This window comes from Hipposideros armiger, unplaced genomic scaffold (assembly GCF_001890085.2).
Source record: "Hipposideros armiger isolate ML-2016 unplaced genomic scaffold, ASM189008v1 scaffold_21, whole genome shotgun sequence".
NCBI classification, from domain to species: domain Eukaryota; kingdom Metazoa; phylum Chordata; class Mammalia; order Chiroptera; family Hipposideridae; genus Hipposideros; species Hipposideros armiger.
This window is the reverse complement of record NW_017731371.1, coordinates 1,349,672-1,372,161: the sequence shown is the minus strand read 5'-3', so window position 1 is coordinate 1,372,161 and position 22,490 is coordinate 1,349,672. Positions and strand designations below refer to the sequence as shown.

The 22,490-nt window shown below is 41.3% G+C and overlaps 1 protein-coding gene across 1 annotated transcript in view; it reads right to left on the bottom strand.

The window, feature by feature from the left end:
- Positions 1 to 22,490, bottom strand: part of PRDM6 (PR/SET domain 6) — a 104,100-nt gene that overhangs the window by 17,759 nt on the left and 63,851 nt on the right. The window contains exons 4-5 of the mRNA XM_019635305.1: positions 14,157 to 14,284; positions 10,504 to 10,628 (exon numbers count right to left, since the gene is read on the bottom strand). Coding sequence (XP_019490850.1) covers positions 10,504 to 10,628; positions 14,157 to 14,284 — 253 coding nt within the window. The remainder of the gene's footprint in view (positions 1 to 10,503; positions 10,629 to 14,156; positions 14,285 to 22,490) is intronic.

The window sequence follows — 22,490 nt, the reverse complement described above, 5'->3', positions numbered from 1 at the left end:
CTACCATCGACAATAGCTGATTCTTATTATTATAGAAGAAGAGGCTAGAATGGAGATGGACCTAAACTGGGGTGATGACAGTGGGAGTGGGGAAAGAACGCGATGACACATTTGTGAGGAGGAAAACCTAATACCCTAATACACTTGAAATTTGTTTTTCTTTTTAAATTGTTATTGCATTAATACAGGGGGTGCCAAAAAATGTATACACATTTTAAGAAAGGAAAACTGTATTAAAATTATAATATTCAATATACACCAATAACAAAAGATGAATACAAGTCACGTTTGACTTGTGCAATAACAAGAGGTGCTCAAAGTGGTTACCGTCAGCGTCCAGACACTTCTGATTACGGCAAACTACTGCTTGAGCAGCGTTGACCTAAGTGTCCACTTGCAGACATGTTTTTGGCACCCCTGGTATATACAGTCACTGCTCAACCCACAGAACCTAATATGCTTAAAAACTATTCTTCTTTTTTTAAGTAACTACTATTTCAATAAATGTATTTATTGGTTATTTCAGGAGTCAAAGAGATTAAAGGTTATAGGGTGGTCAACAGAAGAAAATTAGACAGCAAAAATTTTGAAAAGGTTGACTGGCAAAAAAGATTGGTGATGGGAAGTAAACTATGGCTGTTGCCACCAGTTCAAGGCCACACGGAAGGAAACAGAGGAACTGGGAGTTCTCATGCTTTCTGCCACGGACCACCACTGAGATTCCTACAAGGATTTTCATGCTGGAATGAAAATTCAAGCATGCTCAACTATGAAGGAGGCTCCGTGCTTGAGTGGATAGGTAGACACCACATGTGGGGGCAGAGAGGGCTTGGTGTGCTGCCACTAAGGACCCTTCAGCTCCTAGCATTCTGTATAAGCACATGTATTAGACAAATCCAATGAAAGGAAGAGCTGTCTACAGGGCTCTGTGGGCCTGGCCCCTCCTGTGCTGGAAAGGAAAAATAAAACAAGAGGCTCCCAGGCCTGGCGAGAGCCCAGAGTGTTCCTGGTTGGCAGTTCTTGACCCTGACTGCACCTGAGACTCACAGGGGAGATTTTTAAAATTAAATCAGAATCACTGGTAGAATCTGGGCGTGTGCATTTTTAAAGCTCCCCAAGTGCTTCTAATGTATAATCGGGGCTGAGAATCAGTGATCTAATCCTACCCTCTCTTATTACAAATGAAAACAGCTCGAGCCCAAGAAGGTCCAATAACTTGCCCTGGGTCACACATTCAGTTAGGGACACAGCTGAGCTAGAAGCTTTCGCTTTCTGACTTCCAGGGCATTTTTTTCTGACCACACTCCTATACTGTCTCTGCTCACTAGCTTGTTTGAAAACTAAAAAGGACATTTTACAGCTAGTACAGTGGGTTTTTTGCATTGTGTATATATGTACATAGATAGATACGTATCACATGCATGAACATGTGTCATATATAAATATAAATTTTATGTATACCTATACACACATGCATATACATGGTTATGTATGTGTATATATTTTATATCTAAATATTTATGTATAATTTCAACTTCTGGAGCAAAAGTATATAATCAATATGAAATTCGTCCACACATTTTAGACTTGCAAAAAATCTTTGCACATAGACTTATTTTTTAAATAGGTATTGAAAGATAAGGAGGAATGTTTTATCATGTTTTGGCACTTTTTTAATAAAAAAACAAAAGACAGCAACACTGTCAGAGATCAGGGCAGAACCCATTTTATTTAGCTTTTTTATAGCTAATCTGGAAGAGACGAAGCACAGGGAAACACACAAGTTTTCAGGCAACACCAAGCCCTTGCAGGTCGAAATGCCAGACTAACAGGAAGAAGGCATGGTGGGAAGGCTGTGGAATGAATATGTCATCAATATGCATGACAGCAGGAAAATCGGCCAGAAGCTTCAGTGTTGGAAAGGGGGATGTGATTCCTTGGGGGGGAAATAACACAAATAATACTCTGAGTACAGATGATCAATTCTGACTTCTCACTTATGCTCCTGGAAAGTAACCTAATAAATTAATTTTTGAAAATTGATAAGGTCACATAACCTTTAAACTAAAGAATTTGTGAGCCAATGAATTTTTGTTAAGTTTAATGATCAGCGTCAAAATAGTAATAAATTATTCTGTGTTATTATTTTCTATTCTGGGACACTCCAAAACAAGTGTAATATCTTTTTGAGATACAGGTAGCCACACCTGCACTCTATATTCTACTTTTGGCCTGGTCCTTTATTGTACGTGGAAATAAATTCAATCCTACTGAATAAAATGAGCATAAAATTTTGAGAGAAGGAAAAGTAAGGACAGGAATGGGTAATTTTCACAAAAGCAACCATATTTGATCTCTAAAGTGTCCTGCAGAACTCTTGTACATGTCTGTGAGACCCTAGAGATCCACAGAGTATAATTTTATAAAGCAGGACGTGAAGGACACAGAAGACTGTTCTTCCCAAATACCAGCCTGATTGGCTACCACAGTCCAAAGTACAGTAATACCTTGGTTTGTGAGCATAATTCATTCCGGAAACAAACTACTCGTACTGAAAGACATCGCACGTTGACCAAGTTAAACTGTATTAGAAATGTTTGCTCATCTTGCAGAACACTTGCAAACCAAGTTACTCACAATCCAAGGTTTTACTGAATTAACAAAACACAGGGAACGATCAGAAAGAGGGCAGAAAATGAATTAGAAAACTATCTCTTCCCAACTCAAGACAATACAGACAACTACAAAAGGCCCAGAGATGACTAACTAAAATGACCAAAAAAGATGAAGGTTTCTACAGGACATACTGAGCTATGAGAATCTCTTCAGTCTATAAGACAAAGATGACTGGGAAGAGGGCAAACTCTCAAAGCCCTAAAGGAGATAGTCAAGGAAGAACACGAATTCATCAAATCCTGAAAAATCTGCCTGAGACAGGCAAATTCAGGTTTCATAAAACGAAGTCCTACTTTACACCCCTGTCCATTTGTTCAGTTCACAAGTACTTACAGAGCATCTATTACATGCCTGACACTGTGCTAGGTGCTGCAGATGCAGGGGGAATAAGAAAGCTACAGATCCTGCCCCCAAGCCACTTTAATGAGAGAGACAGAAAACAAATATTTTTACAGATAAATATTTACTCAGTGTCATCAAATCTGAAATTCCATGAATTACAAATTGTTAAGTCACCACTAATTGTAAAACATCTTCCAGGTTCAGAAAGATTAAAATGTGAGGAACATATGAATTTTAGAACTGACAATTCACAGTTACTACAAGTGTAATAAGTGTTATGAGAGAGAAGAAAGGGGTGCCAGAAAAACATATATCCAATATGGCTAAACTTGAGGTGTGAAGGATGGCTTCCTTAAGGCAGTGGCCTTGAATGTGAGTCCTGAAGGGTGCACAGACCAGACAGGTGTAAAAAGAGGAAAAGGCAATGGAAACACTGGCAGTTTTGCCATAAAGCAGTGGGTCTCAACCTTCCTAATGCCGCGACCCCTTAATATAGTTCCTCAAGTTGTGGTGACTCCCAACCATAAAATTATTTTCGTTGCTACTCTATAACTGTAATTTTGCTACTGTTATGAATCGTAATGTAAATATTTGATATGCAGGATGTATTTTCATTGTTACAAATTGAACATAATTAAAGCATAGTGATTAATCATAAAAACAGTATGTAATTATATATTGTGAAATATTTATTTCTAATTACAAATAAATGAAATTTTGTCTTGAAGCATGGAGACGGATAGAGGAGCGGTGTCTCGGTTCCTAAGACCATCGAAAATATGTGTTTTCCGATGGTCTTAGGTGATCCCTGTGAAAGGGTCCTTCAACCCCTAAAGCGGTCGCGACCCACAGATTGAGAACCGCTGCCATAGAGTGTGTGTGTCATGCTGAGGTGAGAAGGCGTTCAGGGCACTGAGGAAACTGAAAGAAGGCTAGCGTGGCAAGAGAAAGAGGGGGAGAAGGGGCTGCAGCCGAGGCTGGAGAAGAAGGTGGCACAAGCGCCAATGCCTGTAGGAGCCGTGCAGGTAATAGAAATAATTGATGGGAGGCAGGTTAATACAACAGAGGATGGTGGGTCTGCAGCAAATGGAATAGGGCATGGCCAGTCTAATGATGTTGGAATTCTCATTTTGTAAAATATTATGTGAGCCATACAAAACATTTCTGAGGACTACATGTGGCCCAAAGGCTACCATATTAAAGAACTGGAGATTTACTATTATAAGAGTAATGACAAGCAAATCAAAGAGAGTTTAGATCTAAGGTATGAAGTGATCAGATTTATGCTTTACATGCACCATCCTTCTATACTGTTAAATGAAAAACTGAGGTGCAAAACAATGTATATAGTATGCCACTATTTGCATAAAAGGGGGAGGGGCCAGAGAGAGAGCCGGAGGCTATGCTTGAATGCATGAATGGAATGGACAAAAAATGTGTCTGGAAGGACACCTAAGAACCTGTCAACTAATTGCCTCTTGGAAGGAGAATTAAGCATGTCTATTGTCCTTTCAGGTTTTTTTATCTATGGAACTGAACTACCTATTAACAAAACAGTGCATAAGCTAAAACCATGAAATAATAAAATCAATGAAACCTTACTTTAGCTGCTATGATACTAAAGGATAGAAAAGGTGACATGAAGGAGGCTATGCCAGTGGTCACCAAAGCTGATGGTGACGCTGACCAGGGTGGTGGCAGCAGAAGTGAAAAGAAATGCATTTAAGAATAGACAGTCATCAGGACTTGATAACTGATGGGTCAGAAGAGCAAGGTGTCAAGGTTTCTAGAAAGAGCAACTGAGTGAATGACAGTGAGTTTGTGGGAGTAGCATGGTTTCAGTTTGACATGTTTAGTTTGATACGCCTACGAGACATGCAAGTGAAGATGGAGACACTAGGATAGGAGTCTAGGGCTCAGTGGAGAGATCTGAGTTGAAAACATTATGTAAATGTAGGCATGCCTGTCTTAAGTCAAGCTCCCTGGGAAACAGACTCTGAAATGGAGGTGTGGAGATTTGCGTGCAGGAGTTGTGCGGGGAGTCCTGAATCAACACCTACTGGGGAGTGAGGCAAGAGAATCGTATTGAGAAAGGAGATTAACAACCCTGGGGCTCGAAAGGGTCTTCAGAGTTGTCCTGCTTTGGGACAAGGGAGCCAGTCCTTAATCCCCCCGCCCCAACACTGCCCATTTTAGACATGGGCTCCATGGGGACCAAGGATGACCAACAGTAGAGTGGCTCTCAGGCTGAAGGTAATTCCTGGAGACAAACGCACCTGAGAGCTGTCAACCCCTACACTCCAATACACTGGGGGAATGAGATTTAGGCAGCACGTCACAGCATCCCACAGCACCCAGGAGGTCAACTCTCTCTTGACAGCAGGTTTCCCTGTGTCTAGTCCTTTCTCAGTGGGGATGCATTTTCAGCGTCAGAGTCCTGTGCAGACACAGCGGCAGCCCTATGGGGTGACCTCTCCTATACTTCTTGTAGGCCACTATAGGTTTCTCCACTTCTGGACCCATTTTTATATGCGTTTCTTGGCCCAGGGTTTCCCTACCTGAAAGGTGGTACAAAATCAAGCCCACACCGCCCCATAGCGGGGCTGGTTTATAGAGTGTGACATTGTGTTTTCACTCAATGGCTTATGAAGGACAGTTCCTTGGCTTGGTGGATTGAGGGTAGCATTTTTCTAGTCCTCATTCAGGGACAAAATTTAACTTTCAGTTCCTGAATTTATGAAAGGAGTCCAATCCCAGCTTCCCACTCTACACAGGGGCCTGGAACCTCGACTCCTCCCAACTGCATTAATCCTCAGTCTCACACCCCCCAGCTCAGGGTCACTGTCATGACCATCTCACAGGGTACCTGCACTGTTTCTTGTATTGTAGTTATGAGCTAATGTGCCTTCTCCTGGACTGAATTTAGGATGGGGCCTCCGTGTTTGTACCCCAGCACAATACTTCCCATAGGGTCTTACATACAGATGTTCTTGTTGGATGGAACCATACTACAATCTCCTTAATGTTCATGGATACAAGGCTTCTTTACCCCGGGGCCTAGTTTTGTCATTATTGGTGGGATAGAGGGGGCGAGGAGCACTATGCAGAGGTGCCCCCTTTTTACTTTTCTGCTCTTTTAAATCCAGAGAAAAGGCTGGCCCCGTGGAGGCCACGTTTACTCCAGCGCAGTAGCATCTGCGTTGCCATCGAGTCTCACATTCTGCTACCTCAGCTTCATACGCCAAAGACAGAACAAGCAGCAGGAAGACGTGTTTAACATTTATTCCCAGGTTTTTTTTTTAATTTCCTCTGAAATGACTATGAATACACCGTGGTCTTTGCACTCTGCAGGAGCTAATCCCCCACTGGAAGCTTGGGGGAACCTCACTCCTTCGTGCGGATGCAATCTGTCGACACAGGCGTTCCTTCAGGCTCTTCTGAAAGGCCCCCAGTGGATGAAGTGGCTCTCTCTTTGGAGCTCTATTACATGTATAACTATGGCTTTTTCAAAGAAAATAACCCAGGAATTGCTTCCAGAGCCCAAATGCCTGTGTGAAATGCTGCCTTCTCTTTGAGGGAAGGCGGCTTTCAATGGCCTGTCCAGGCAGTGAGGGTGCCCCACAGCTCCACGGCTGCTGCCAGAGGGGGGCAGTTACTGGAGCCTACTCCCACCACACACGCTCAATAGGAAATGTGTACTTTCCATGTTGAAAGAACCATGGGAAGAAAATGATATTTTTATAAATGAAAGTGCTTAATACGTATTATTCACTAAGTAAAATCATATTTTCCTTGACTGTCTTGAGCCATGTATCAATTTCATTAACAAAGAAAAATATGGCTGAACTATTGAATCCCATTAAATCAATATTTTGATTGCCAATAATGACAATACAATTCTCAATATTGAAATCCCAATATTTATCCAGTGAGCATTTATTAATTGTGTACTATGGGCATAACACCATAAGAAGGCTCTGTGGAGGCCTTCTGTCAAGTAAGTCTTTCATCTCAAGAAGCTTTTTTTTTTTTTTTTCACTTTGTGGCTAATGCAGTAGGATAAAAAGTTGTCCTAGAATTGCTCATCCTGTTGAGATGATTTTAATTACTCAGGACTGTGGAAGGCTATCTGTTAAATTATCTGCCCATGCCCTTTCACACATTTGTGCTTTTAAATCACACAGAGTATTTTCTCGGTACAGAATAAGGAACCTTCCTTATAAGCATTCCCAGATCTATCAGCGAGTTATATGGAATGAGAATTCATCTTAGAGTTAGAGTACAAGTCATGTATCTCCCCCACACTATCTGATGAAGCTTTCTGCTGGTTTCTTGGGTGGCCAATCACATGACAGATATAGGACTTTGAGACAAGAACTGAAAGAAAATTCCTATAATACCCTTAGGGGCAAGAGAGACTGTCACTGTTGAGTCATCTTAGTCAATGACTTAATCCCTTTTAATCTTCCCTCCACCCTCATGCAGAGCTCTGAACACAACCCAAAAGGGCTGCTTAGTTCACCCACGGAATCCACAAGACTGCAAGCTGCTGTGGCTTTGTGTATTTTCTTCCAAGGATTTCAGGTGCTAAGTGATATAACACATACCTTGGTAGAATGTATTCAATACTCTAATTAGCAACCTAAAGAATGCTTCACATGGGTTGGACTCTAGGAGAAGGAAGGACTGAAAAACAAAGCATATGGTGTTTCCAGAAAGCACATTTTTGAATGGCACTATAGCACTGAATCTGAAGATGAGACGGTACACACTTAGATACTCACTGTCAGGCGGCTATGACTAGTACACAAGAATTCTCCAGCCCAACCCCTAAATCCCTCCCATCATGTAACATCGTCATGAGGTAGAAGCAATGTTGCAGATGTATAACTTCCACCCCAAAGATCCAGGTCGAGAGTGAGAAATCTGTTCCCTAAGTCGTCATTCCACGGCGGTTTCCATTTCTGACTCATAACCCAGTAAATGGCTATTCCATCCTTCCAGTGCCTCAGACCAAAGCCTTGGACTTATCCTTGATTCCTTTCTGTCTCACTCAGCATCCAATGTGTCCGCAAATGCTATTGGCTTTACTTGCAAAATGTATCCAGAATCCAGCCACTTCTCACCCCCTCCACCACTCCTGTCCTGGTCCAAATTACCACTGCCTTTTCCCTGGATTTCTGCAAGAGCCTCTAACTGGATACCCTGCTCCACCCTCACCCCTTACTGTCTGGTCTCCACTCGGTAGCCAGAGTTATCCTGTTACAATGTCAGTCAAATCACATTATTCTTCTGCTCAAAACTCTGCAGTAGCCCCTTCACCCAGTCCACACAGAGTAAAAGCCAGGGTCCTGACAGCAGCCTCCGGGGCCCTGCAAGCCCTCTGACCACCACGTCCCCATGTCTAAGTTAATTTCTCCCCACCTCACTCACTCCCAAACACCTACGCCAACCTCTGTGATGCCCTTCCAAAAAGCCAGGAACATTCCCATCTTGGGGCTTTGGCACTTCTAGTCCGGCTGCCTGGAACACTCTTTTCCCCAACAACACCCGGCTTGTTCTTTCACCTCCTGACGTCTTATCCCAAAGGTCACATTTCCAGTAGGACTGACCTAGTTCGCTCTCTAAAATTGCAACTCCCAACTCCTGGCACGCCTTACCCCTTCTCTGTTTTGTTATCTCTACAATACATCGCCACCTGACAAAGGATTTATTTACTCATTTATTTGTTGGTAGTCTGTCTCCCTCCACTAGAATGTAAGCTCCATGAGGGCAGGAATTCTTTTCTGCTTTGTTCACTGCTGGATTTGGAGCATCTAGCAAAAACAGCGGCCCACAGCAGATGTTCAATAAATATCAGAGCAATGAATAAATGAGCGAATGAATGACTATTTGAACTATGTGCTATGTACTTCAGGACTCTAGGTTTTGCTGTGCTTATTCCCAAATAGTCCTCAACACACACACCAGGGTAACTTCTTCAGAGTTTGCAGCAGGTTATATTAAAGGATTTCTGGAGTCCTTTCAGATCAAGCTCCCTATTCCAGAAGGTGAGGTTATGTCAAGGTTCTAATGTACAGACAGGCCCACATCAGATGAGGGTGGGGGGGTGCTGATACTGGTGCTTTCTGTCTGCGGACCTAGATCTAGTTTTCAGGGAGCTGGGGCACGAAGCCGCTCTGGGAAAACAGAGCACACTGGCTTCTACGCCCATATCTGCCACTAGCACCAACCGCACGCTCATGTCCAACACTGAGATTTTCTCCTGTGAAAACAAAGACACTCCCTCAGACAGGAGTATCACTGCAGAAAAGAAACTTTCCAATGGAAACTTGGGAAGTCAGAAGAATGTACTGTATGTCCAAAGATTCATTTTCTGATTTGAGATTGGTTTGGGGTTAGAGTAAAGCAGAAAAGGAAAGTTGACAGTAATATGCCTTTTGAAGATTCTATTTTTTACAAAGAAAATAAAGACAACATGGGGGAAAAATCTGATTATCAGCATTTTGATCAGTAGTAATATGAACATTTTTTATTGGAGTTGTTGTGTGTGACAGAAAGGGGAGAAAGATAAAGTAAAATAGCACTTTTTTTCAAAATAAAGTTTCTTAAATAGAGCTGTTCTCCCTGTTTCTTTTCCTGTTGCATAATCCCAAATTATCAGTTCACAGATCAGTCAATTTTGTGACAAGAAAGAAAGCAGCATCACTGAAACCAGTGTTTCTCACTGAAGCACATCGGAATCACCTAATTCTGTTCCAAGTACTGGAGATCACCTTAAAAATGTTTCAAAAAAATTGATAAAACAAAAATATAAAGTTTAAGTGAAAACTGCTGCACATTTGCATCTGCCTAGATGTTCGATTATTTTTTAAATGATCATGGTTGCTGTAGTAATAAAGATAGAAGAAAATTACATGGTTCCTGTAAGCTAAGAAACGTATAGACACAAATTCCTCAGTCGTATGTCTACAATTTTTACTACCATTTCTCATTGCAATGACTGCTTAGGAGGAAGCACACCTCATCGACTGAAAGGGTGCTACTCCTGATTAAAGGACATTGTTTTCTCATTACTTCATTTTTGCATATAGTGTGACTCCGACAAGACTGTGTATCCCTTCAGAGCGGAAGTTGTAGTTTATACTGCCCTGGTAACCCTGTAAAAGTGGCAAGCATAGAACCAGACACATAGTAGGCACTCAGTACACACCAGCTGCCTTAACACTGCCGTCAGCAATTATTTAAAACTCTGACAAAGGTTTTGCAATTGTAAACAGGAGGAGGAGGACTGGCCTGTCCACGTCAAGATGAAAAGGCAAAAGACACACAGGCACAAGAAAATGATGGAACAGACTTGCGCACATTTGCATATTCTATATCAGAGAGAACTGCATTTCAGAAGTTTCAAACAACACACTTAAAACGTTAGCTTTAAAAATAGGTATTTTGAGAGGTGAATTCAGAGCTAAAATAAATTCTTACAGTTTTCATCCTGGGCAATGCATTGTAAGGGGATCCCAAAGAAAGACGTATAGCTGTCATTGTACCACACCAGGAGCTCGGTGCCCCTGGGAATATCTAGACAGGCTCGGTAGAATATATTCGACCTATTCAAAACAAAAGAAAACCCGGCTTAGTCAGAGGCAGGACTCGCGTGCCCCCATCCCCATTTCATTGCCCCGAAAATGTCCTGCCCAGCTCCACCTAAACCGTTTCTGTTGGTAATAAAATCTGCACCCACCTTATCGCTCCCAGCAACCAATTAGTGTCTAGAACCCTGAATGACACATAGCACACAGTTTATTTCCACAGTGTCCCTCCATAGAGCGTTTTGATGGATGTGAGAGAGATTTGGCCCAGGAGACAGCAGAAAGGAAGAGCTCATTTAAAAAAAAAAAAAATTCATCTCACACTGATGAGAAAATGCGCTCTCTTGGCAAACTGCAGACACGGATGTCGTGTATATAAATTAATACTATTGATTTCTTATTTGAAGGAGAAGCATTATGTGTATTCTTGCAAGTTGGCATGGGAAGTTCTCAAATATGTAATAAAACTAAACAGCTTTGTGATAGAAGGATTGAGAGAAATAAAAATCTCCCCCACTGCCTTCCTTCTGAAGTTTGATACAGGAGAAGAGAAAAAAAAAAAACCCTCTTATGTGAAATGGATGGCCATTCAATAAATACAAGAGGAGCACTTTACTCTGGCTGAGAGATTACACTCTGAAATGACAGAGTGAAGGTACCAAGAAATAAACATTTTCTTATAACAGCTTTGGTACTGTAAAGAAAAATCCACAGGTTAAAAAAAAAATGAGATCACGACTGGTTTTCTCAATGAAGAATTGCTGCAAATATGAGCCTCAAGTTCAAGATAAAAGTGTTTAGGGTTGGTGGGTCTTAAATTTAGCCTTTCTGTAAGGAATTGGCTGTAGCAGGGCAATTTGTTCCTTGTACAACATTGCAGACAGAAGGCGAATCCTTCACCACATTTTTCATGGCAGTGAGATATGCACTTGTCAACATATTTTGTCACCACAAAGTGGCTCTTGGCAATAGGATCATAAAGATCAATAAAAAAGTGCAGATTCTCAATATTTTACTTGCAGCTGCAAAAATTTCATTTATCTTGTTATTTTCCTTACTTGCTGCCATTCTGTCTCACGAGGGCACTGCTAGCTAAGCAGAATGTTTTTTTCCCAACATTCTATGAATATCTGACAAAAACTCCAGCCAGTTTGTCCAGACCTCACCACCCTTCCTCCCTCCGCATCTCCAAGAGCTGTGCATTTTATTAATTCTTTCCACTGCTACATAAAAAAATCAAAATTGGAGCCGAGCTATAAATCACTGGCATCTCCTAACTTGAGAAAAATTGAGTCTACTTTGTACTTCACCCTTGTAACATTTCATCTCTCGGTTTGGCTTCCCTTAATATAAACACAGCGCCCGGCAAATGAATGTGCTAAAACCAAATGACACACTTTGCCGCTGAAAGAGCAGAACTGTTTTCGAGCAATGGGTGGTCTTCTGAGGCACCGAGTGGGCCGAAAGGGAAAAAAGGAAAAAAAAAATGTGTAAGCGTACACCGTTCCTTACAAGTGGGCAGAGCTTCCAAAACTCGCAGAAATCTCTGCATGTTGAAGCACATCAAAGGGATTTTTCCCTTTTCAGATAATATTTCCTTTGCTGACATGTATTTAGTATTGTGGTTGGATGACTCATAAAGATAGCTTCATGGCGTCCCAACGCAGTTGAAGCAGAACACATGCCAACAAACATTATTGTCAGCCTCCAAATAAAAACAAAACGTTCAGCTAAGGGTCAATCAATCAAGGGCGCTTTGAAGAAAATTCCATTTAGATATTACAAATCATAACAGAATGAATCTAAACCAGCTGACTTTTTGTGAAGAGGACATTCATGTACAATAAAAATTAGGCTGGCTCTTCGGGGTCCAACTTTTCTATTTTCTTACTCTTGGACGTGGTCACTGGTGATGGATGCCAGTTTTTTAAATTGTGTTTTTGTAGTTCATTTTATAAAGATCTGAAGTAATCGAAAACAGATCGGCAGGGAGAACTTGAAGTTTAAGTGCCATCATGAAAGGGGAGCTATAAAATCCACTTACTATTGACAGATAGGTAATGACTTACTCATGCCCACCTTCCTCGGAGGGGTTTCTTGTTGGCCCAAATTCACCGTTCACCTCAAGAGCTCCCTGGGTGCTCATTACAGAACCAGCCAAACTGTCTCTTGCTGAAGGGACAGGCACAATCTTGACTAATTTTCTAGCTCCGAGTTTCATAAAAACTTCCTGACAGAAATGCAGCTGCAATAAAGGTGAGTGAGGCCCATACACGGCAGTGTAACCAAATACCGTCGTGCACTATTTCATCTGAACCATTATTTCATGAACTAGAACCACATAGGAGACCAAGGCAGTGCAAAGTCACGAGCTGCCCCAATATGTTCCTTTGGAGACCTTCGGAGAGCAAGCCAGATTTGTGCAGCCTTTAACCTACAAGGGGGATCAAGTTTTTTTCCTTTTTCTAAAGGCTTAATGTTTAAAAACAAAAACAAAACAAAACAAAAAAAAAAGAAAGAAAGAAAAGGAAAGGAAAATAAATAGCCACAGGCAGGGCTCCAAGTCGCCGAGCACAGGGACTTCTGCTTTGATGTGTCCGTGGTGCCTAATAAAGCTAAACAGTTGCTTCTGATTCTAAAGGGAACATGGCTGTTTATAACTGAGGTCATATATTTATACGGCACATGTTTTCGAGGGATTTTTGAGAAAAGAAGGCTTAGTGGTGGGGCTTTTTTCCTATGTGATCTGTTTCTGCCCTCTCATCTCCTCTCCAGGCTTCTTGAGCACTAAATGGAAACGCTTGGCCAACAGGTGTACTGAGCAGATGTGGCTTAGCATCTGGGGATCCGCCTTGCTTCTCAGCACCATCCCCAGGGCTCCCTCTGAGACTCTAGGAAATGGGGGTCTTTGTTACCCTTTGGGTTTTGCCCAAACATCTCGGGAAACCCTATGATTTGGAGCCAACAGATCACCTGAAACATACTCTGAATTGCCCAGGGGCCAAAGCCCAATGCTTTGGCACCTTCCCAGGGATCCGGAGAGGTTGCTCTGGCTCAGATATCACTGCTGAGCGTACCAGTTGTGGAAAAGCAGCCTTGGGAAGGCTGAGAGTCCTTGGTTTTCCAGGCCTTTGTAGAAGGCCTGAAGGTGGCTGAAAGGATGGGGTCTGGGCCTGAATCTCTGCGCTCCTGTTTGTGCACGTGGACACATCTGCTGGGGGGAACCATACCATGTCAGTGGGTTTGCTGGGCTCCTTCGGGCCATGGCGGAAGTTCAGGTGAGGATGTGGAAATAAACTTTACCATGTGCACTGAATGAAAGAGGCCTTCTACTAGCATCTGTAGTTCTGAATGCTCATGAAATTTGCTGCTGCAAGAACTAAGGTGAATTCAGAACCCTGGCAAACAATGTTCTGCCAGCCCTTGCAGAGCTCCTGCAAAAATTCCTACAGAATTTTTTCCAAAACGAGCAGCAGCAAGCCTGAATTTGCATATGCAAGCCCATGGGCTTCAGCTCTGTAAGCAGTAAATCGAGATATACTTTACCTGTACTGAACTACTGTTAGATTCTGTTCTCCGCAGTGCCTTGCACATCGGATATACCTCATCCAGCTCGACTTACTAGGTTCCCCACCATCAATAAAGTGCTGTAGTGTCCCATCTTGGTCATATATCTAGGGAAGAGGTCAGAAGGTCAAGTAGTTAGAACGAATCATCAGCAATCATTTTCCCGGCTTCCCTTGGTGTCTTTATGTGTTGGTTGTAGACATGTATTGCCCTTAGGTTTGCTCTTGTTCACTGATGCTTGTGGAAACTCAGCTGGAATAACAGGAAGATATTTTTTGGTGAGGCAAGTCAATCATATTTTTCTTATCAAGCCAATCTTCCCTGTATTAAACATATTTGTGGTATTTCAAGGATGTGAGTGACCATGTTTCCCAAAGGATATTTAACCAACTTTGACAGGCTACTCTTAAGTAATGAGCTGCCGGATAAACAAAGCAAGCTGAAAGGAGAGGCCACACTGACATGGCTGGAACATCCACATATTCAAACACATTCACTGTTCAGAGGCATTCGGAGGCAGTAACCGTCTGTTCAGCAAGCTGCGTTACACCTAGCAGAAGGCAGCTGGAGAGTTTTGGAGCTGTATAGAGCTGGTAAAACAGACTCTGATTTGTGTGACATATATGGGCTCTCACCTCGCAGAAGATGTAGGACTTCTGCTGTCAGGACCAGAAACTATTAGGACAGGAGTCATCAAAAAAAGAGAGATCCGCAAAAATGGGGGGAAAAAAAACCCCGACAAAACTTTCGTATGGATTTAAATGTCTTAACTGAAGTTCGTCTAACAATTATTGCCTTAGGGTCATCTCCAACAGATTTTCTTTAAAGATCGCATTCAAGGAAATGACATCTGCTCCAAACCAGACAATAAGAGTGGGACAAAAAGTCTTACGCAAGACAAGTAGCCAGCCCAGCACCCATGGAGTCAGTGCTGACAGCAGAGGCAGTTGGCTCCCACTTCCAGAAACCAGGTCAGCACTGGGTACCTGAGAGGATGTGGAATCTAGGTTTGTGGGAGATCCGGGGCCACATGTTTATCGCAGTTCTAGAAAGTCATCCCCAGTCCAAGGGGCATCCGGGAAGCAAGGGGTACAGTTCTCAGAAGGACCATGGTGCAACTGGACCTTTGCAAATAAAATCAGTCGTGGGATCCCAGCACGTGTTCCCCAAAGCATCCTGCGAACTCATGTCTCTTACTCTTGCTAATCAGCCTTTCCACTTCCCCTTATCAAAGAGACATGGAGACTGTGTCTTACAGAGAGCCTCACGGGTTACATTTCAGCCCTAAAATTAGGATGGTCATTCATATTAACTTAGCTCAGTATTTCTATTCTGGGGCCCAAAGGTCTTAGTGATGACAGTTTCTTTTTATTATCACCATTTTTAAATGGCTGATTTTTTTCTAGAACTCATTTGTCTCCACCCCCAACCTTTCCACTAACCCCCACAAATACAGACATCAATCTAATAAAGACAATTGTTTGAGAAGGTATGACTGCATCACATGCCAGAGTGATCACAGCTGATAATCAATGTAGCCTGAGAAGAATTAATAAATTTCTAAATTACATTGTTTTTCAGACTAGTGACTTCTTCAAATTCCCAGTTTGGGGATGATAGCAAAGAATGGAAACATTTCATGTGGTGGACACATCGCTACATGAGCAATCTAATAACAGACTTCATATCTAGGTTAGATTACACTGTAGTCATTTTGTTTTTGTTTTTGTTTTAGGAAGCTGATTCCAAGATTCAAAGTCTCAACCCTGAGTCTGCTGTGGACAGGCCACGCAACATTGACAAAGTCATCAGTTCCTTAAAAGCCACTGTTTATCTATAATGGAGCAAAAAATGTGGGTGACCCAGCCCTCTCCTTTCCCTAAAAACAAACCTTCCATGAGGACTGCTGGTGAAAATAATTATGAAGCATCTTTCAAAGTAACCATTCTCCTTTGTGCTTCTAGCCAATAATGTCCTCAACAGCAAGGAAAATTCTCTAACATTTATATGTAGCGGGTACTACCTTGAGTGTTGGCTCATCTGAACACCAGACACTAGCCAGTCAGTCTTGAAAATGAGCATAAAAAGTGTTTCCTTGTACACTCTTGTTTCAACAACAACCTCCTTAAAGTAAGTAGATGGTGACTCCAGGAATCCTACAATTTTGGCCTGCCTGATGGAACTGCTACTTGCCTTGAGGAAAAGTAGATTGCTCTCTGTCAGGCTTTTTCCAAATATCACACAATGTAGCACATGGCATGAGGTTGAGCCTCCCTGGCGTCAGCTAATACTTATATTAAACTATTTTGCATGAAGCTGTGACAAGAATCCCATGCACCTAATTATATCCCAGAACCATGCCCCCAATCAGAGTTGAGGAAACTCATTCATCCTTGATCCGGTTCTGTCCCTCAGCCCCCTGAGCCCAGCCATCACCAAATCCAGTTGAATTTGCCTCTAAACTTTTCAAGTACATCCACCTCTCCCTCTCCAGTTAACATCCTAGCCCAAACCTGCTTCCTTTCTCATCTGAAGTATTGCAGCAGTCTCTTAACTGATCTCCCTGCAGCTTCCTCAGGCCTCCTCCAGCCTACTCTCCGTAGCCAGGGTGATCTTTCAAAACACAAATCTGATTACATCTGTTTCACCCAACTCCCCGGCCCCAAATAAAACTCTTCATAAATGTCTTCAAATGCCAAATCATAACAACCTATATTCACAGCATGTGGGATTTCCTCCAAGGGGCTCTTGCCCCCTATTGGTTATTTAGGGAGGTCAAACATGTGTGCCTTTGCATTGGGCTCAAAGTAATCCTGGGCCTTTTCTGGTCTGTGCTTTGAAACTCGGTGTTCCTTAAAAGAAAAACAATGGGCCAGAAGGCACTGACGCCTATTTCTGTTCATTCCTCTAGTACAGGCGTCAGCAAACTTTTGAGGTGGAAGAGCCGCCAGGGGTCAGCAAACTGCGGCTCGCGAGTTGCAGGCTCTGAAATAAAATTGAAAATGAAAATAAAACTACCATAGTTTCATTTATAAAAATCTTAAAGGTTATTATTCACATAATGGTGATTATGTACAAATATATTTACGGCTCTTGAATAATTTTTAAATTGTTGTGAGGGGCAGGATTGGCTCTTCCAGTGGTTGGCAAACTTTTGAGACGGAACATACCCAAAGAGCCACACATGGCTCGCGAGCCGCAGTTTGCCGACCCCTGCTCTAGTAGAAGGAGAGTAAAACTGGGTAAACCAGAACACCCAACATGAATGCTCAACAGGAACTAAGGGCGATTTCTCAGACAGGCTCTAGGTACTACTTTGGGCCCTATCATTACTCTGCATCGCTAGCTCAACTTTGTTTCCATTTAAAGGCTCAGCTAAAAAAAAAAAAATTAAAAAGAAGGTAAAATTCTGCATGTAACTTAACTATTCAAGTACATTGTGCCTCTATCTATCAACTGTACCAGACAGGTGCTGAGATGTTCTGCCTCCTAGGTGACAAGGAACTACAAATGGAAATGTTTCAACAGGTTTCAGGGTAGAGTAGCAGCGACAATTTCAAGTTCAGGAAGTTGTTCTTGGATATTACATTAACATTAACATTTGTGTGACACTGAACTGAAATTTTAAGTAAAATTCCTAATAGGTCTAAAAAACGTAAGGAATTTAGGAGAAGAACTAATGCCAAGCCCAAGAGTTATTTCATTTTCGTTATCTTTCAAAAGATTTAAAATAAGCAGAAAGATATTGAAAATCATGTACGAAGTGTTTAGGCAATCCCCTCAGGACCTATGAAAATGTTGAATAGGCGAGAAATTTTATTCATTCAAATAGTGATACTGAAGGCAAGAAAGTTAAGTTTAGATTAGGGAAAGATTCGTTCTGAACAAATACTTCAATACAGCATGGTTTTGCTGAAAATTGTGGACTTCATCCTGAATGAACATGAACTACCAAAATTTTCATATTTGCTTTGTTCTTTCTAAGGAAGTTGAACAAATAACCCTCTCAAGTTAGGGAAAATACTCGTAAAGAAACACATAGGACACTTGGTGGGAAAAGCGTTCAATTCTGCAATGGAAAAATCCTCAAAACTGTAGAAAGTATGTTTGGCATATCTGTTTTAGAAAGCTACTTCCAGCATTGCCAAAAGGGAGTATGAAATGGCACAGTCACACTGGAGAACATTTTGGCAATATTGAAATAAAGCTGAGAGTGCATATATCCTTTGAATCAGCAATTTCACTTCTAGGAAATTACTCCAGTGATACCTTATCATGTGCCTAAGGAAAGTTCACAGGCATTCATTTTAGCATTGTTTGTAATAGTAAATAGCTAGAATCATCAGAATAAATAAACTGTGATTTATTTATTCAATATAATCATATAAAACATAAGATTAATTAACTAGATCTGCTGTATTAAGATCTAGTTGATGTAGATAAATATCAAAACACAATGTTGATTGAGAAAATCAAGTTTCAGACTGATGCACATGATGCTGTTTGTTAAAATCTAAAAATATACAAAATAACACTCTTAATAGTACACTTTATAATAGCATATATTGTAATATATATATACAGTAATATATCTATCTCTGTGTACCTATACATATTGTAAAATTCTGACAAGATACACTGAAAGGATTAACGATAACTTCATCATAGTACTGGCCTTGGGAAAAAAAGGAATGTTAGAAAAACAAAGGGAACAAACACTTGATCTGAAATGCTTCATTTTTCTTTAAAAAAAATCTGAAGCAAATATGGCAAAACATTAACCATTTACTTTTTTGGCAGCCTATACATGGCTTTTATATAGTATATTTTGTGCTTTTCTGATTTATTTTTCAAAAAAATCAAAGGGAGAAAAATAAATCAAAAGAAAACCTAGCCATTTATTTCTTTGTGGTTTAGTTTTTGCATTCATTGTTGAAAATAGAAAAGTTGACTATTTTACCCAAGGTTAAAAAGTTATCCTCCTGGGAAAATACTTGTAATATGTATCACTACATTATCAGCCACTGATTTCTTCTGCGATTGTTGTTGCTATTTTAAAACCACTGTTTATAGTCTGTACTTTCTCTTTTATCTTGTATCAGTGGGATCAGAAAGTAAAGGGAAGGGCTAATTCTTACCTTTTTAAGAGGATTTTTATAGTTTCCAATGCAATAGTATTTATTGGGAGGCCACGTATGTGGTGGAAATAATGATCACACAAATTCTTGCTCATTACAAACCATACGTGGCATTGACTGAAAACCACCACACAAAAGGCAGTTTTTTTATTGCAATCCTGGATATTATGGAGCACCACTCTGTCCCATGATCTTATTTTCCTAGAACAAAAATCTACTTTAAATGAAAACAGCATGAGTAAAAAATGCACTGATGTTGTGTGTTATAAACGCTGGTCATGAGTGGCTTGTCCACGGCTTTGTCATTTGTGAATGCTGCCAACTTGCATTAACAATAATAATAATCATAGAAACAATATAAGCCAGAGACTGACTTGGGCCCATTTTAACATAATAGCAAGAAAAGCATCTTTTAAATGATAAGATTGGTGTATACTGGTGGCTCAGTGCAATCTGTTTCTCTAGAGAAAGTTTTGCAAATTTGTGGCTCTCAGGCTCAATTCAGGCAATTGTTTTTCCTCCACTGTGTTTGAAAATTTTGGAAATTTTACATATTTTCTCATTTTCCTTGAAAAAAAAAACCAAAACAAAACAAAAGACAGGTCACTAATCTCTGGCAATAATCCACTGAAGCTGAGAAAAAGAAAGCGGCCCCCTTTAGATTGGCCATCTGCTTTTCCAGTTCTCCGTAATCTGTACCACTCCCTAATGTCTTACATGCTTCTTACTTCACCTATTTTTTTACCTACCTGCTTGGCCTCATTTAAGTTTGTAATCCCCGCTAGAAAGGAATTATTGCTACCCCTGAAAATGAGTCTGTTACAGCTGGGGGCACTTTCAAGGAAAACCCTTTGACCTGATAGCCTAGAAAACACTGCAAACATTTATCACTCTTGTGCTGCCCAGAAGCCATCATCTGGCCGAGAGCCAAGCTTTCTGGGCTGTAGTTTTCCAGGGACTGAGGGAGCTGAGGAAGACATTCGCTTCTTTCATTTTTACCAGCTGAGGCTTTCAAAGGTCTTTTCAAGCAAAGGATCCCCTTCAATTTAATGAAGTCTTAAATGTAATTCCACCATAAAAACAGGTAAAAATAAAGTTCACCAGGAACACTCCAGCCACTCCACCAACCTCACCCTTGCTCTCTGAGGCGGTTCCTGGAACATCACCAAGGGCTCACCGTGAATTGAGGGGACCTGTTAGGACCACAGGCAGCACACTTCCTCCAGTAGACAGATGTCCATGAAGAGTTCAGTCACCAGTTCTTCTGCTAGAACACTGAGTACTTTGGCTATGTAGAGCCCAGGAAAATCAGATTCGGAAGGGACCTCAGAGACTGTCTATTCCAACCTGATCGGTGTACACATAAGATAATAATAAGGTCTCCAAAAGTGGGTGACGTAGACAAAGTGGCAAAATGAGGCCTCGTCTCCAGGCCTCCTCACACCTTTGCATGCCTCCGCCTTCCCACTGGAAGGGTGCTGAGGCCTGCTTCGTCTCATTTAATCCTGCGAATACCCAGAAGAGAGCCAGTGAGCTTAACAAAAGGAAGATGGATTCTAACGGAAATATTAATCTGCTCCTCCCAGAACCCGGGTCCCTGAATTTTTGGCATGGGGGAAAAAAAAGATCCAAAGTTTTGTATGAAAAGAATTAGCCGAATTTTAGGGAGTGGGAAGACGTCTCAGGCTCCCGCTCCTCTGTTTCTATACCTTGGCATATCCCTGTGCCAAGACCCCAGACACCAGCATTTGCCTGTGTACTAAAATGCCAGCCCCCTTCAGCTTTTGCTAAGCAGCTGATGTGAGGGAGCATGTTTTATGCCCAAACAACCAGCACACAGGAGGAACGCAAAACATATTGAAATGAACTGAACTGAATTCCCCTCATAATTCCACAGCTTCTTAAAGATCTCAGATTTTATTCAAAACTTGAAGAGACATCACCACTAAATGCAATTAAAACTTCACTCTAAGCACCAACAACTTGGGCTTTTTAAGGACAATATGATATCCTCTTAACTTCTTTCAATTCTACGAATCGCCAAGGGTTAATATCATATGATGATTAAAATGGATTCAACAATTAACACAGTAAAGGGTTGAGAAACGGTTTTTGGGAGTTTTCCAGTTTAGACCTGAGAACCCAGCACAGTTTTACGTCCTTTCGCAACACGCGGTGAGTCCAGGGAAGAACAGACACAAAGATGTTTTCTCAGATCTCCCCTACCTATTCTCCACACTGCCTTTATACGGCCCCACCTTTCTGTAAAACTCATAAAATTAGAGTTTCCATAATCAAGTGTAGTAGTAATTTGAGAAACTCAATTGAAAAATATACTGTTTGCCAAGATGGATAAAAATGTTTCACTGTGAAATTCCTCTGTGTCGGGAGGCAGAGGTGCAATATTTTGTGCCTGTGGATAGCTACGGGCTACAAAATTGTTTTGACTGTGAAAAGTTGAAAACCAGAATACCTCTGTTGCTAAATAAAAGATTCTACTTTTAATAAGTATGGTTGCTAGTGGAGAGTTTCTAAAGTATTATCAGTGATAACACACCATGCACATGACCAGAGAGGGTAAGGGGCAGAGGTTAAGAGCACCCATTTGGGTGTCAGCTCCAATATCTGCGATTATAGTTGTGGCGCCACCTCAGTTGGCCATGCGATTTGGGGCAGTTACTTAACTGCTTGAGGAAGCTGAGACCTTCTTTGAAAAAACGGTGCTAATAATAATCCCTACCTCAAAGGGCTGATATAAAAAATCAAATTAGTTTACATATGTAAAGTACTGAAATCAGCCCTGGGAACACAGTAAGAGCCCAACGAGCACTAGCTATCCTTAGGCCATCACTAGAATTATACAGGAAATGTCAGCCCAGGCATAATCTATTGGGTCATCGGGAAAGTCATGACGTATTTTTCTATGTTTTTCAATGCAAAAATGCGTTGACCCAATGCTAACCTGCAAGATAGTAAGTGCAGCATATGCAACTCATTTTGACTAAGGTTACCAGAACATAAACTCAATGAGGGCAGAAATGAATTTTAAATGTTATTGAAATTTACCCATAAGTACCTTACACAAAGTCTAGTCCATACCAGGATATCAACTTTTGTTGAAAGACGAGAGAGAGAGAGAGAGAGAGAGAGAGAGAGAGAGAGAGAGAGAGAGAGA